Here is a 16,559-nt window from a genome sequence, read left to right on the forward strand (position 1 = left end):
TGAATGGGAAGGGTTATATACTGCCTAGCCTTACATAACTATGTAAGGAAGCCATAGATAATGAGGATAGAGAAGGCAGATTATATGTTGTAATGAAAACGTGGACATGGCTCAAGTGTGATTCTGGCACAGCCTGCTAAGTAAACTAGCAGCTACAAATACAGCATGAAGGGGTGTACATTCATGCCCCCCATCCCAAGGTCTGAAGACAATACTGTTTTGCTTTTCCTGGCTTTATTTTTTAACAAGCATAAAGCAGTCTGGATACTTGGCTAGCTACCCATAGCATGACCTTGAACCAGTGGTGTAGTTGAAAAAGTAAAAGATGAGATTTTAGTGGAGAAATAAAAATTACGTTTTGTGCTACCAAAATATATATGAAAACAAACAGGTGTTTTTTCTTTCATATCTTCACAAAATAATTTTGAAGCCCATGGTTTAGCTAACAGCAGGCTTATAAAAACTAAAAATGAGATTTTTTTTCCTCCCGCAGAACATGACTTTACTCTCTAGTGCCAATTAAAATTTAATCACTTAGTTTGGTCATAAGGCAACAAGAATAATATTAAAACATCTGAGCCAAAATGCAGTCACACGCCATATTTTATTACCCACAATCTGTACGAATAAAAAAAAAATCATAAAAAGCCTTAAAAGGAAGGATGCTCACAATTATCAGTGCCCATCTACAACAGTTATTGTACTGTACAACTGCTATTTTATGCAACCACACTATTTCATTTTTCCTGGCAAAAACATCAATTTGCTTGTTTATATATTATTAGTAGTACTTACATTTTAACTATGGTTAGAAAAAAAAGCACCTCGTGGTCTACTTGATAGCCTCATGGTCTACTTGATAGCCTCATAGAAATTATGGCAGGTGAAATTATTACAAATATTGGCCTATTTTTTGCAAGACTAAATTGCTCAGTGTGAAGTCAATGATCATCTGGGGTGTGACATGGGGGAAGAAAAGGGACCACATTAAAACACACCTTATAAACCTGTTGAAAAGGAAGACTGTACTACGGATGACTCGTGCTGTATGGGACTCTTCATGCTGGGATCTGGACAATGTCAAACCATCATCCATGTGGCCTTCATGGTGCATTATAGCCTACAATACAAAGACAAAGACCAGCCATTGCCAAGAGAAACATAAGAAATTTCCATGTTCCTTGTTTGTGACATATGGGTAGAGAGGGAAGGATTGGAGTAAATACAAAAATACACACAGAGAAACCAAATTTCATTAAAATCAGATTATCCTGTATTTTACTGCCTGGCACTCAGTTATACCCTGGTATTATTAAAACATGTCCAGTTCCCTGACAATTTTAGTGTTACCACTTCTGAAAGGCTTATTTACAAAGCCTTCAGAAGTCAGTGTTTTCCACATGTAGGTTGTATCTGGAATTTATATGGCTTTGCCTCCATAGCAAAGTAAATATATGGGCATAAATTAGGAATGGGAAGGCTAGTTCTGAAAAAATAAGAACTGTGCTGAACATCAGCTCTTTCCCCCTCTCCACCTTCTAGAATTCAGCCACGTTCAGAAATGGACTCTTCCCTGACCCTAACTGCCAACCCTTTTTCCTGGCCCCCTTTCTTGGTACATCCTGGATCACTAGGGAGCAGCCTAGATGTGACCATGAGAAGCTATTATATTTTTAAAGATATTAAGGCCCATACACACTAGTGTTTTAAAGCATGCTAGTGAACACATTCTTAAACATGACCTATTTTCTACTGTAAATGTTTTGGGATCCCCTTTTTTATGTTAAAAAAATGGACGTACTAACAACATAAATAAAGCAAACACCTTTCTTAAGAGTTATGTTTATGTTGATATATGAAAAAACAATTTCAATGCCCTGTTGTGCTTAAGAGTTTACATGCACAAGAATAAAAGAAATCAAAGTTATGATTTCCCATTACGTGGCTGCTTTAGGCTTGGTCCATTGCCCACTGATGTCAGTAATAGTCTTTTTTACCAAGTTCAACACATTTTGGATCAGGCTCTAGTTGCTGTGCAAATTTTAACTTCAAATTTTCTGTGTGTGTGTGAATGTTACACTGTTGTTGTTGTCACCTTTGTTAAATATTTATAATTAAAAAGAAACAGAAAGGCAAACTGCAGCTGCATTTATCTGGTGAATTCATTCACATAAATTACTATTTCAGACCAACATTCAAAGTGAATATAGAGTTTATTATTTATTTAAAGGACCTTTCCACAAGCATACTCAATACTACACAAATATGTTGACTATGTCCTTGTCACAGGGATTTACCAATCTAAGAGCCTGATCCTGCCAACATTTATTTATGCAGGTATCCTTGTTACTGGCTGGGGAGATCGGGGAGAAAGACTGAATTTCACCATGTGAAGTGTAGTTAACATTCAGATGAAACTCTTGGCAAAAGCTAAGAGGCCTATCGTCACTGGTTACCAATGCATTTCCAGGTTCAGCACTCCAGGCATATCCACAGCTTTTACCCCCATGATATAAAACACTTACAGAAAATAGTGTACTGTGAACCTGTAGTATTGTATTTCCAATAACAACTCTATCATATCTAATCAATTTCTTCAAAGACATCTCAGATATTTTCTTCAATGAGAATTTATGTCATGACATGTTAGAAATTTGAAAAGAAAAAAAAAAAAGCACAAATGTAGCATCTGAAACATGTCTCAAGTAGTGAAAAGCACTTTTTCCTTCTTTTTCAATCCTAAGATAACCACAATCAAATAGAATTATCACACTTTAGGGAAAAAATACACTTCTAGACTGATAATAAGGATTAAAAATTTCTGCACAAAGGTAATATTTTCAAAACGTTGTCCATGTCTGAAAGCAGAGACATTGAATTTAAGTAATTTTTCAACCATAAATATAGCACTCGGAAAAACAGGGTTGTACATGGTACTGATAGTATTCTCAAAACAGTTATATGGTTCTTTCTTGCAATGGCGCAAACAGTTTTCCTTTGAGCACTATCAAATTCAAGGACATTTTTAGCTGCAGACTAACTGTTGGTGTAGAAATGTTTGGTTTTTAATTTAAGGAATGTATGCATGCTGCCATCTTGATTTTCAAATGTGACTACAAACACGTTAGGATAGATCTTCACTGCAAGAAATGATGTCATCTTAACTCAGGTTAGCTAACCCTATTTAGCTTATTCAGGTTAAAATAATAGTGAAGACACAGCAACTCAGCTTTCAACACTGGTTAACAGTTTGAATTAAAAGCCTAGAGGGGAGCCAAGTTGCTCTGTCTCTACTGCTCTTTTAACCTGAGTTAAGACCACACTTTATTTTATTTTCAGCGAAGACAGCCCTAAGATTTGATACAAAGAAAGGCTTAAAATATTTGAGATGTAGAAATAATATCAGCCTTTGATTATCTTGACATTTTTCCCATGTCACAAAGTTGTGATTGAATGAAATGTATTCTTATTCAGTGTCTTACCTTGCGTTGCACAGATCCCATTCTTACAGACTTTGCATCCACAGACTGGTACGTGAGCCACAGGCCTGTGTCTGCATGTTGTATGTAGCATACTGAGTCACCGTACTTTATTTCAGGTGCTCCCATTCCATCAACCTCTTTTCTCATCCCTACATCCAATTTTTCCTAAAGTGAAAAAAGAAGTGCAAGCACAATTAATCAATAAACACAGCACTCAATGTTTGTTGCTGGATGTTATTTTCTTTGACTGAAGAACTGAAAGAATACTGTGGACGTTGTTGTATTCCCTCATTGCCAAAATTATTAATAAAAGGGGAAACAGTAAAAACCATTAGCTTGTTAACCAAATACTTGAGGGAAGAGAGAGAGATCTTGTCTATACAAAATCCAGCTGAGCATTATTGAAGAACATATTTTATATTCTCTGGTCTGATTTTCCAGTTAGTTTAACCCCAGTGATTACACTAGAATAAAACTGGTGTAAACAAAATCAGAGAATCAGACCTTAAATGGGTTAATCAGATTTCAGTTTAACTAGCCTATGTTCTCTGAATACCATTCGTCAGAGGTACAAATTCTGCTCACCTTATTCAAGCTTCAGGCAGCAGGAATTCGGTACAGGTTTCACTCTGTCATAACATTATTTTGGGAGTGACTAGAAGAATGTTCTAGCATAACAATAACAATGGTCGGGGAGACAGCTTGATAGTGAAGACTGTCAAGAGATGTTTGTCTTGAATTAAAAAAGGAAAAAAAATATCTCCAGTTCAGAAAGGGATTTGGAATGCATTGCTTAAGTAAATGGAGTAGTCATGAGTATTATCAGAAAGTTCTTGTTCACAAATATGATCAGATTTCTACATCCTGTAAAAATTACAAATGCATTTTGAAGCACTTGAATATTGTTCATGAAGAATTCTAAATGTTAAGTTTTGTAATATTAGGCATCCTGAGATAATATATTCATTGATTCACTTTATTAAATTGCTTTTGATGGAGATGTTAATCTTGTTCTGTTTGAATTCCTTAGGTGCTTTAAATTTTCATCGCCCTCCATTCAATTATTTGATATATTGTAATAGTTGATTTGTTCATGCATCTGATAGTGATTGCAGAAATGGTCTTCTATCAATTCATTGGTATTTGCTACAAATATATTATTCTGTTCATATAATTTCTCTTAGTGAGCTATTACATTACATTATTTTAAATGCTAATACAAATATCTGGAGATGACAAAAATATAAACATGCCAAAGCTTTTATAACATTAAGTTATGTGCAAATACTGACGCAGGAATCGCCGCATTAGGTCCCATTGTTACTTGAACAAATGACAAGCTACTGCCCCATATACGGCATTCCTATATTTTATATTATTTTTCATGCTATCAACAGCCTGATGTGTGAAGAATATAGAGGCTAGAAGAGCATGGGAGTGAAGGATGGACTGTGATAGATGGAAAACTGGGAAAGGCGGAGCTAGTGAGGTGCAGGGGAAGTGGAAGTAACATGGTAGAGAGGGGGCAACAGTGTGCTAGGCTGCACATGGGGGGAAAGGGAACAGGAGGGTGCTCCAGGGGAAAGTCACAGCAGGGCATTGCCTTCCTGGTAATACATACACAGACAGACAGTTTAAACAACAGGTTCAGAGGAATACTTGTACGATCTAATTATATAAACCAGCTCATCAGTGAGGATCACTGCCTGAAAAAAGGCTGAAATTATCATAGTGATATGATGCATGCTGGCATGGTCTCCGGAGTGCCAAGGACATCATGCCACTTTATCTGTAATGATGGTTTTTAATTACATGATCACATGCTACTCTCCCCTACCCGCTAGACAGGACATTTTTCCCAACGTGATTAACTTTATTTCAGTTATAAAGCTAGCGTTCTGCAGAATTATATCTGCACCCTACTAAGATCTTGTGACATTGTCGGCACACCAACTTCTAAAGCATGCTAAAGTTCAGAATTCTTCACACTGCATTCATTAAATCAGAATACAAAAGACAGAATTCACTGGTACGCTTCACTCCAGTGAGGCAAAGCAATCATAAACCCATCTCAACGGGACAATTTCAGTTAGAATTGTTCAAACAGAATCTTCCAAAATTGAGCAGGTGAACAATTCTCCCCAAAACTAAACGAAAATCATGTGCACAGAAAAAGATCTGTATTTACCACTTTGTATTTTTAAAGGCCAGTGTAGCCTAAATGGACTAATGCAACATTTAATATAAATTGTACCTTAGTATTAGTGTGAATGTTCATGATGTAACCTACTTCAATTTGAAAGTTTGTTTTACTTCAATATTTCTATATAGTATGCATAATGCACAGGCACTAAAGATTCACATAATTAAATTTTGCTCTGGCAATTTTACCCTTTATCATCATCATCCCCGTCCCATAATTTTTGTGACATTCCTTTGACGATGACATTCTATCAGATGTCAAAGACTAAAAAGCTAAAATATTACTTGTGTTTTAAGCTGACATTTTAATGGATTTCCTGAGCTTTTTTTTTTTTTTTTAAACTGAATGCATAATGCTTACAAGAGAATCATAATGCAGCATTTTATTAAAATGGACATATTTCAGCCCACTGAAAAATCTGGAGGTGTTGGTTAAAAGTTAGTGGGGAGAAAAAAAAAAGGTAGTTTTGCATGGAAAGAAGAAAAATGATAAAGCTGAACCTCCATTATGTAATGATATTTTTCCACAACATAGAAAAAAAATGCTGGTTATACTTCAACATCTTATTTACAATATATCAAACCCACACATTCAAAACTACTGTGAAAGGGATATTTTTATGGAAGTTTTACTTACTAGGGCTGCAATCCTGCAAGCTGTTCTACTCTAGCAGACTCTGCTCCCTGCGCAGAAACCAAATGGACATCCACATGGAACAGCTTGCAGAAACAGGACCTATAAGTCTGTTCAAACCTCTCTTTCTAACAAGATGCCAGCATGTCTCCAATGTTCTATAGATTGCAAACTTCTGGATCATCCAAATGTATCTCAGAACCCCCATGCATTTCAATACTCTGCATCCTACTACAATTCTCCTCCATGTGTTTAGCCTCCCCAAAAATTAGGTTTGTCTGCTCTAGAGTCTGCACTCCATTTAGCATGTCCAGAGAGATATTTTCTTGGGATTCCAAGTAGTCAGTGTTGTGTGTTCAAGTAACCCTTGAAGAATTTTCAGTGGATTAGAAATGTAATGCTGGTTGTGAGAAGCTCTGTAGCTACATCCAACAATCCAGCAATTCCCCTAATAAACCTTGAAACTCCTGATTTATTAAACTGATTCAGAAACAAGCACCTGACTCCTTAAAGGGCTGGGGAATTTAAACCAGCAGCAGGAAGAGCATGCCAGTATCTAGATGCTTGAGAAGGACAGATGGGTATACTACCGTACTCTCTCCCATGGTAGATTTTCAGCTACAACATGCTTTAGCTACATCTTCAGTTTGCACTCTGGATGATAGAAGTTTTATTTCTCTTTTGAACTGTGATTGGTGGAGAGAGGGGGACAAAAACCAAAAAGCCTTACTGAGGCCTTGTCAAATTCTAAATCACATTTCCAACTGAAAAAAAAAATTCTTGCTATTATAACAAGCACCACTGAAGATTACTGGAATTTAAAGAGAAAATCTCTCTTTTTCCAGTTTGTGAATGTATTTATAGTTAGCTTCACTGATTTGTTATTGGTCAGGTGTATCATCCTCATGTTTAGCTCTCACTAGAGCTCTCACATGAATGCTCCTCCCTAGGCTCTGCAAGAGAGCATTTACAAGTGACAGCAGCAAAGCTGAAACTGGAAAGACATCAGCCAGGCATGGGCACACACAAAAATGGAAGGAGAGATGGCCCTGGGCAGGTTGGTTGTTGCTCCCAGGACGAGCCAATGATCCTTTGAAACACAACAGTGAATGGTAAAAGGCCCAAACTTATTATTTTCTTCTTTTAAATGAACTTTTAAAATATCAGGACAAACTATTTTCAATGAGCCCTCTCTGAGTAGTCTATTTTAACCATCAGTATTAAAATTAACTTTTGACATTATCCCTTTGACTTGTGTGTGAACTATGTTCATTTATCAGCTTTCACCATCTGGTGATAATAGCTACTATATTAACCAGCCTCGCACAAGAAACATGAGGAATTCCCAGAAGTCTTGAATCTGTAATCTGTTAGTTACTAGACTACAGGATAGCTGCACATTCCCAAGATATATTCAAGAATGCAGTTATGGCATTTTAGCAGCCCATAAATAGATAATAATCTTCAACTCTTTAAGATGTGAGTTCTGCATCAGAATTGGTTTGAATTACTGACCTCAAACAATTGTTTGTGAGAAATATTATAAAAAGAAAGAGGAGGAAACTGACAAAAATTTAGATACGGTATATTCTAGAAATGGGCCGAAAACAAATCCACAGATCTGAACACCTGTGAACTTTAGATATGGATCAGAACTAAGTGGTTTGGGCAATATCTAACATATATGAGTGGCCCTGGTGTAGTATGGGGAGAAATTGTAGTACAAACATCACCATTACTGCCATATATAAGGGTTAAAATCTTGACTTCCAGAAAATAATTCTTTCTGTGTGAAAACACTGTTTATTCTTCACAATATTGTTTTTCTAATTAAAATTGTAACTGTTTAACGTGTGATGATGTTTTTGGCCTCACATTTAAAGAATGTTAACGCACGAGAATATTCTGATCTGCTTATTTTTGTTCAATTTCTTCCCTCAATCAAAACTGGATCCTAATGTCTGAACTGTAAATAGTCCCATGCATGTTGTGCTAGTTTAATTCAGAACACAAGCCATAATTGTTTTCTCAATTGCACCTGCAGTTAGTTATTACCTGCAGGGGAGCACCTGTGTATATCAGAGGTAGTGGAAGGAGGCATTATGACTAAACAAGCACTAGAGCAAGGGTGAACAGACTTGCTGCACCTGTAGGAAAAATGTAGTTGGCTCTCTTGACATATTCCTCCTGCTGATGTTTATCACGATAGGGATAGCAAGGCCTTGTCCTACTCAGACCTATTCCTTCTGAGCTGGCTAGTCTTACAGGCCCATGAGCAAAAAGTAAAATTATGGCTGCTTTCTCCATGGCTACATTCAGGGGAAAGAGACTGCAGACTTTCCTCCTCTAAAGAATTCGTAGCTATGATTTCACCATGCTTGTTTTAAATTTGTTACCACAGAGGCAAGATATCTACAATTTGGGTTAATTTTTTTCCCCACTGCTAAATCTGATGCTTGCCAACTCTATTTCACAGTAAATCATGACGCTAATTTTAAATGTACTGGAATCATTTTCAGCAGTTAAGTGCAGACGGACATCCTATGGTCCCTCCCCAAAAACTTTTCCAAAAGCTCTATAGTTAAAATGGATTTTGATTATCACAAAATTGACATCTGCCTTGATGTTAATATTGTGATCTCCCATTGTGACTTTTCCACCAAGTTGTTGTGCTGTCCCAGAAGCAGCCTAAAAAAGACCATGACTAGTCACATAGTGGAAGATGTATAAATGCCACAAGGAATGGACAAATGTAATTCAGTTCATAGAAAGCCCATGGTGCAGCATTGAATCTGGGCTAATGAAAAGCTTGAACATAGAAGTTGTTAATAGAAGAGGCCCAGAGGGATAAAAAAGAGCAGTTGGATGTTTGGTAGCACCTTCACTTTATTCATTTCTCAGGTTTTTTCCTAAAATGTATTTGAATCTTGCTTATTAAAAGAGAAATCAAACATTATCAATCACATTAATGCTGCATTTGTTTTGTACCTTGGAAGACCGAAAACAAAATGCTGTAGATTTCACATCAGCTCTCTCTTTGTCCGCAAGAAGAAGACTCTTGTCATCCATGAGGCTTAAATATTTCCCTGTAGTTATATGTCTTAGTCTGAATGGTTGTCCCCATCTAATGTGGCTTCCACTCCACCTAATAAAGCAAGTTCAAAGGAGGATTCTTAAACAAAATATTTTAATTTTAATATTATAGACCTAATAAACGTATTTAAAGATTCATTATTATTCATGCTAGTTACAAAATCATTTTAATGCATTGGCACAGAATGTCAAAGTCCACCCTTCATAGTATTAACAGAAAAAGCTACAGTGTTTTTGGCTATCTGACATGGTATCACTACAATAAACTCGTGTTTAAATTAACCTGTTAATAAAAGTATTATGACAAAAGAAAAACATAAATGACCTTTTACAATTTTTTTCAGTCCCGAAGAAGTGGAGACAGGCTTTGAATAGAACCGAGAACACCATCAGTACAGTTGAACAGGCTTCTTTTACCTTTTCACTGGTAGGAAAGATTACTTCTTTGAGCTATACTTTCACCACTGACAATAGGGAATACCACCTGAATGGCTTGAAATTGCCATCTGAGACTGCCTCTCCCCCTGTGCCATTCTGTCATAGCTCAAGAGAAGTCCTCCCAAGTATAATGAAAGGGAGCTGTCAGCAGTATATTTGAAAGAAAGCTGAGTCCTGCTCAGTTATAAAAAACCCTTCGGACATTGGAGAAATGGCTGCTTACGGACAGAAAAATACATATTCTAATAACCCAGTAATAATCCACAGCTGAATTTCAGTAACTAAAGGATTTTACAAACACCCTCACTGAATCCAAGAGAGAAGACCTCAGCTCCAAAGTATGAGCCCAGACCAGCCAGCTCCCCACTGCTCAATATTTTATCAATCTGTAGCTATGCTCACCTGGCCTCCCAGAGCGCTCCTCTTCTGAGTTGCCTGTGCCTCTGGGCACAGATTCCCCTCAGAGACAGGGCTAACAAAATAATTATAAAACCAATCAACAAGAGGCTGCCCAAATTCTTTGCATTCTGCAGGAGAGAAAGGAGAATAAGAAGGAATGCTCCCTCCCTGGAGCTCCATTCTTGGCGGACTTCAAATTGAGGCACTGGAAGAGCAGGGCTCCAAATCCCTGCTTCAGACTGAGCCCACTGAGAACTCATCTCTTCTATCCTCCCGGAGCAATTCTTAAAGACAGCCTTGTGTGTGGATTACTGCACAGAGGATCTCCTCACTGTACTCCAGATGTGTTGAGGTACTCCTCCATAAGTCTTCTCTCAGAGGAGTTCTCAAACTTTACTTAGCTTGGAAGGGAAGGGACCATCCTTTTGGTCTGTATCTGTACAGTGCCTAGCACAATGTGGTCCTGGTCCATGACTGGGGTTCCTAGGTGCTACCACAATACAAATAAATAATATTCTATTTTGGTTTGAAACAGCCCAAATTCATCATCATTTATGGGTCACATATCCCTGACTGATATTGGTGAACCTACAGATATTCTGTTTCAACTAAACCTAAACTATTCCACATATCAGAAGCTTGTATTGCTGCCCCTTTTTGCTTGCGTGTAAATTCTTATGTACTTTTAGAATTAACCCAAGTACAAAATTCCAAAACAAATTAAAAGTTTTTCCCTGTGTGTTTCATATGCACCTGTACACTGGCCTAGGTCCTACTCAAAGCACATCATATAAGTCATTATCACTGCAGAAGAGGTGTAACAGACTATTATCTGCTCACTAAAAATATCCATTTGTTTATGCACCTCTTCATAAGTACTAGGTATACTGTATGTGCAAATCTTGAAAACACATTTAGCAGCCGTTTTTCACAATGCAAGTTACCTCTCCGCTTCCATTTTGTTAAAGTAACAATGCCGATTACATTTCACTAATTGCTGAGATTTCTGGTTGTTTTAAAACATGCTAGAGAGATTTTTTTTCCCCCTCCCACACACTTTTTTTTAAAATGACAGTAAAAATGTTGGACTCTGCTGTGTTGTGGGTTTATTGGTGGGAAAAGAGGATTAATGCATTTCTTTTACCTCCAGTAAGTCTTTTATGCGGAAAGCTGAGCACCCTTTACCAAAACACATCCAATAGATACAGCTGTGAGCTGGCATGAAGAGTCCATCATTCAACCATATAAAGACGCAGGGCCTGATTCTCAATTATGTTGCTGCATTTGGACCAGGGAAGGCAAAGGTGACTTAACATCTTTACGTGCCTCATATTATGGGGCCACGCAGGAGCCTACCTTACAGAAAACTCAGGGCTGCTCTAACTTACACTTTGCTTCACATGGCCTTTTGTGGACTATAGGAAGCAGAGAATAGCTGATGTGTAGTGCACTCCAGCCACACTTCCAATTTGCCCTGGGGGATGGTAGCCGAGCCAGTGAGTGCACTACCCTTGTACTAGCTCTACAACAGCCAAGAAAGCCTTCTGGCTGGCGGATATTCCGAAGAGGCCATTTCTGACCACTTAAAAGCCCCCTCTACACTGCCAGAATGGTTTAAAAGGATCTCAGCATAACAGACTCAAGCCCACAGATTACTGTAGGGAAAGCAATGATAAACACGACTACCAACAGCACTACAGCAAAATATTCCTATCAGTCTGGTGTGAATTTACAGAGAGGCTGGCTATGCAATCACCCAGGGTGCAATGCTTCAAGGCATTCTGTGCTAGTGAAGAGAAATTCAAAATCAGAATCTTTTTGGATGGAAAACTCTAATCCAGGATCCTATCAGCACAGTCTGGTGGAGGAGGCTGGATAGCCAGAGCAGCAGTTCTATGTTGCAGTGGGGTGGAGAGGAGGAAAGACAGTGATTTAAAGAGAAAAGAGAAATTGGGAGAAGGAGGTAGGATTGGGAAACATAGGTGGGTAGGTGACAGGACATGCAGAAATGTAAGAAATGGGGATTTGTTGTTTTATGAAGCAACAGCAATTATCTTTTTAACAGGTATTCTTTAAAGAAAAGATAAATAGCATAAAACAAGATCTTTCAAGATCCCAACATTGTATAAAATACACTAAGCTATTCCAATTCCATTGGCTTTTCCTTGCAATGATTGGGGCCTTTGTCTCATTCCCATCCACCACTTGATCTTTCCTTTTCCAACCATAACCTCTGCCTTCCCCTCTGATTATCCTTTGCCCAAACCCTACGTCTTCGCTCTGTCTAAGCCTTCCTTTCCTATCCTCTTCCCAGATGGAAGGCTGAGCCCTCTTTCTGTTGTCACAACCTCTCTCCCTACTGGAATTTCCACATCTAGGTGCCTGTGCCATTGTTTACATCAGCAGAAACTCACATAGACCTGGGTTGTTGTATATTGTCTCTCTGCTGAATCATCAAAACTCCCAGATCCAAGTAACCTTGCCCAAAGTTTCAGAAAGGAGTAACACAATATGAATGTGCATTCTTACTCAGTCTCATGTACCAGGTAACCCTGTGACCATATCCGCTCACAGAACTGTGTAGTATACTCAAATGCTTACCAGAGTAAACCTTGCCCCCCAAAAATCTTATGCCTGAAAAGACATTAATTTAAGTAGTCCCATGACTTCTATCAGATAAAGTTAGGTATGTGCATAAATCTCTACAGGAATAGAGTCCCAGAATGTAAAATATTAGGTTTATTCACACTAACCAGCACTATTTTCAAGGAGTGTTTGCAGGACTGAGTCATTAGATTGTGAGATTTTCAGGACAGGAAACTGATTTTAGTCTTTATTTGTTAAACATGTAAGTGCTGTACTATATACTGTTGTGTAGTATTAATAATAAACATGCATATAGATGAGACTGATTTGTCACAAATCGTGTGCCTAATTCAACACATTCAAAATTTACTTTCAATCACTGATGCACATAAAGCCTATAGCTAAATAGACACATTTGAGAGATCACACACCAGAGCATCAGCTGGAAAGTTATAAATTGGCACCTTTGCTAGCAAAATAATACATCTGAAATTTGGCAATAATTGTGTCCTACTACCAAAATTTAAACTTTTTTGTGGGGAGGGATAACTGTCATATTCCTTGTAAAGGAAAATTACTACTGTCAGGGCTGACTTGTACTGCAGATTCTTCTGACAAATTCTCTAAACCTGCAGTCTGTTCACATTGCCTGTCAAACTGCAGATATGCAATAAACAAAAGGCTGTCATTTATCAAATCCTAACATAACTCATTGTTCTTATGCCATTATTTATCTGGTGGCACAGAAGGTAAAATATTACCTTAAACATGTGAAGAGAAAGGTATGGGAAACAAAAAGGTAGATATTTTCACACTGTTTCACTACTGTCACTCAAGCGCTCTCAAGGACAATTTTAGTCCAAAAGCAACTAAAAGAAAAAAAACCTCTCTCCATTGTCCTTTGATATTTTCAATGTCTTTTAACATCATCCCTTTAAATGACATGCACACATAGAACATCATCATTAGAGTGTAACCTTTCCCCACAGCTATTGTCATTTAGTCTCTAAAACTATCATTTGTCACTTTACATTTTATCCTAACTGCATACGTGTGAGTGAAACTTTAGGATATGCTTATATATTGCAGTCACAGCTAAACAAGGCACAATACCCAGCCAGCACTCCAACTTTGTATCATCCTTTTGCAGACGTATTTTTCCTTTACAACACAGACTATGTCTAATAATTTTGGTTCTTAACATAAAAAAATGACTGTTTAATATAAGCTTTTTTTTTTAGCAGTGCTATGTATTTGGGTAACCAAAGACCTGAATAAAGCTATAACTACCAGAATCATAGTAAATCAAAAGAAAAGCCAAAAAACCTGGGTGTGTATTTGTCCTAGTTTTTCATTTTATTTGGGGCTTTTTAAAATGCATCAGAAAGCCATTTATGGGGACAAAGCACAGTAAGATAAAATCTTATTGGAATATTAGCACCATGTAGGAGCTGTCCGTACTAGATAAATAACTGGGGGGAAAAAAGGAAAATAAAACCACAAATACAAAGCCACAGATATTTAAAATTAAAATAGAATAACAATTCAGCGAGGTATTTAAGCACATGCTTATCTTTAAACATGAGTAGTCCAGTGAAATCAATGGAACTATCCATATGCTTGAAGTTAAGCACATGCTTAAGTATTTTGCTGACTCAGGGCTTCTATGTTTGCCTTTAGATTTTATCGACGCTGCTATTCATTTAGAGACCAATCCTACTCTCACTGAAGTCATACAGTCAAACTTGTACCAATAAAGTTTAATTATATTATATATACTTTTATTGAGTGTTTTTACTTACAGAACTCTTAGAGTCTCCAATCGCCAAAGGGAACGAGCATGAATCGACACAGCACCACCTTCATAATGGACAGTTCTGAAAATCAAACAAAGTCGAAAGCTTTGATATCTCTCTTTCTTATCTTTCAATTTGTTCTGTTATTGAGGATTTTTCATTACGAGGTGCCCAAGACAATCCAATTAAATGTGTGTGTTATTTAACAATTATGGTTATAATACTCAAAAATAACTTTTCCCTTAAACGTTCCGATCCACTTGCTTTTACATTATTTTATTTTTAATGTATGATTTTATCAAGTCTTATTTTTCACTATCACGTTATACCATGTTTAAGAATTTAGACCTCTCACCATGTTTTTAAGGATAAATTTGCCTGGGGAAAAATATAATCTGAAGATTAAAACATTACATAGTCCTAACAGCAAAATTCAACTTTAAAACAGATATTTAATAAACCAGAAATAAGACTGTGGTGACTAAATTTCTCATTAAAAGACAGTAGAATAATACAAGAAATTATAAATGTGTCAGAATACTACTTTGATGAAAAGGAAGGACTAGTATCAACTCTAAGGCATTAACGGGAGGCAAATAAAGCATACATAAGAGGAGCAATGTTACAATATTAATTCAGGGCCAAAAGATAAAGTTAAAATGTTGGAGAAACAAATTAAACAGAGGGAGACACATTATCGGACATCCCAAATGAACGAGATTTGAAATTATGTGAGAAAAAAAATAAATCAAAATAGAAGCAATATATGTCTTCTGTAAATTGAAATTAAAATCGTTGATCCAGATAACTCTCTCCAAGATCCATGCACAGACAGTCTCTTCTTGTGTTCATCTACATCAAGAAAAGGCATATGAGCAGTTCCTACACATTGTGGGTGAAATCCAGCCCCATTAAGGACAAAGAGAGTTCTGCCGTTGACTTCAGTAGGGCCAGGATTTCACACTGAGGGGTTTTTAAAATGGGATTTTAGCTATATTAGAAATAGGCTTTTAACCAGTTGCTTGTTCGTCTGTTAATTTATAGATCATCACTATGTTATGGCATTGCTATGATCATTGCTATGATCATCACTAAGTTATGGCATTGCCAATGAGCCAAACAATGGACCTGATCTCGGGAGTTTTTACTTAAGCAAAGCTCCCCATGGTTTTACACTGTCGTAATTCCATTGAGTTCAGTAGAGCTATGACAACTTGCACAAGTTAAGGATCTGGCCTTTATTTTTAGCAGGGGGGAGGGTTCCTTTTCCTTTTTTCTCAAGTACAGATTCACGTTGTTCCTTTTAACACAGTTCCATTTATGAAAACATATCAAGGATTTTAATCATTTGGATCATCCTAAAATTTTATTGCTTTATCAAATGTAAGCTGTAGCTGTTAAAAAAATTGAAGCTCATTTATGTCAAGGCAGATTGCTTCCTTAATATTATGAACCATATGACATGCAAAAGAAACTTCTGCCATATTGAATTTGAACTTAAATATTCAGAAGTTTAACTGTGTGTCAGTATGTGGCATTTTCATACAGCTGTGGTTGGCTTAATACTTTCATACTGCATGAAAGAGAATATTACAGGAGTGGCCAAACTTACTGACCCCTAAGTCACCCTCCCCACTGGGCAGAATCCTCTATCCCCACCATCCTGCCACAAGGCAGAAGCTCCAAGCTCCCCATCCCACTGTGGTAGGTGGAAAATGGGCATGGAGGACTCCGAAAACCGCACTTTAACTGTAAAAGAGCCGCATGCAGCTCATGCACCACAGTTGGCCACCCCTGCAATATAATATCAAAGTAATATCGCTGATCACTAGTCCTGATGTAATGCCTGGAAAAGTGCATTGGCCTGGAAAGCATTTGCACTGGACCAAGCACTGTGCTGATTTCTCGCCATCAAGTCCAATATTCTCT

General features: G+C 37.3%; 1 protein-coding gene across 16 annotated transcripts in view; it reads right to left on the bottom strand.

The window, feature by feature from the left end:
- The window catches only part of RYR2 (ryanodine receptor 2), a 646,139-nt gene that overhangs the window by 356,477 nt on the left and 273,103 nt on the right, over positions 1–16,559 (bottom strand). For all 16 annotated transcript variants that reach the window (XM_067535799.1, XM_067535792.1, XM_067535786.1 and 13 more), the window contains 4 exons: positions 14,637–14,711; positions 9,307–9,463; positions 3,483–3,647; positions 999–1,120 (listed from right to left, as the gene is read on the bottom strand). In XM_067535799.1, the coding sequence (XP_067391900.1) occupies positions 999–1,120; positions 3,483–3,647; positions 9,307–9,463; positions 14,637–14,711 (519 nt within the window). The remainder of the gene's footprint in view (positions 1–998; positions 1,121–3,482; positions 3,648–9,306; positions 9,464–14,636; positions 14,712–16,559) is intronic.

The sequence above is a fragment of the Emydura macquarii genome, unplaced genomic scaffold (genome assembly GCF_026122565.2).
Source record: "Emydura macquarii macquarii isolate MOO-44397 ecotype Brisbane River unplaced genomic scaffold, CSIRO-AGI_Emac_v2 contig_3517, whole genome shotgun sequence".
Classification (NCBI taxonomy): Eukaryota; Metazoa; Chordata; order Testudines; family Chelidae; genus Emydura; species Emydura macquarii.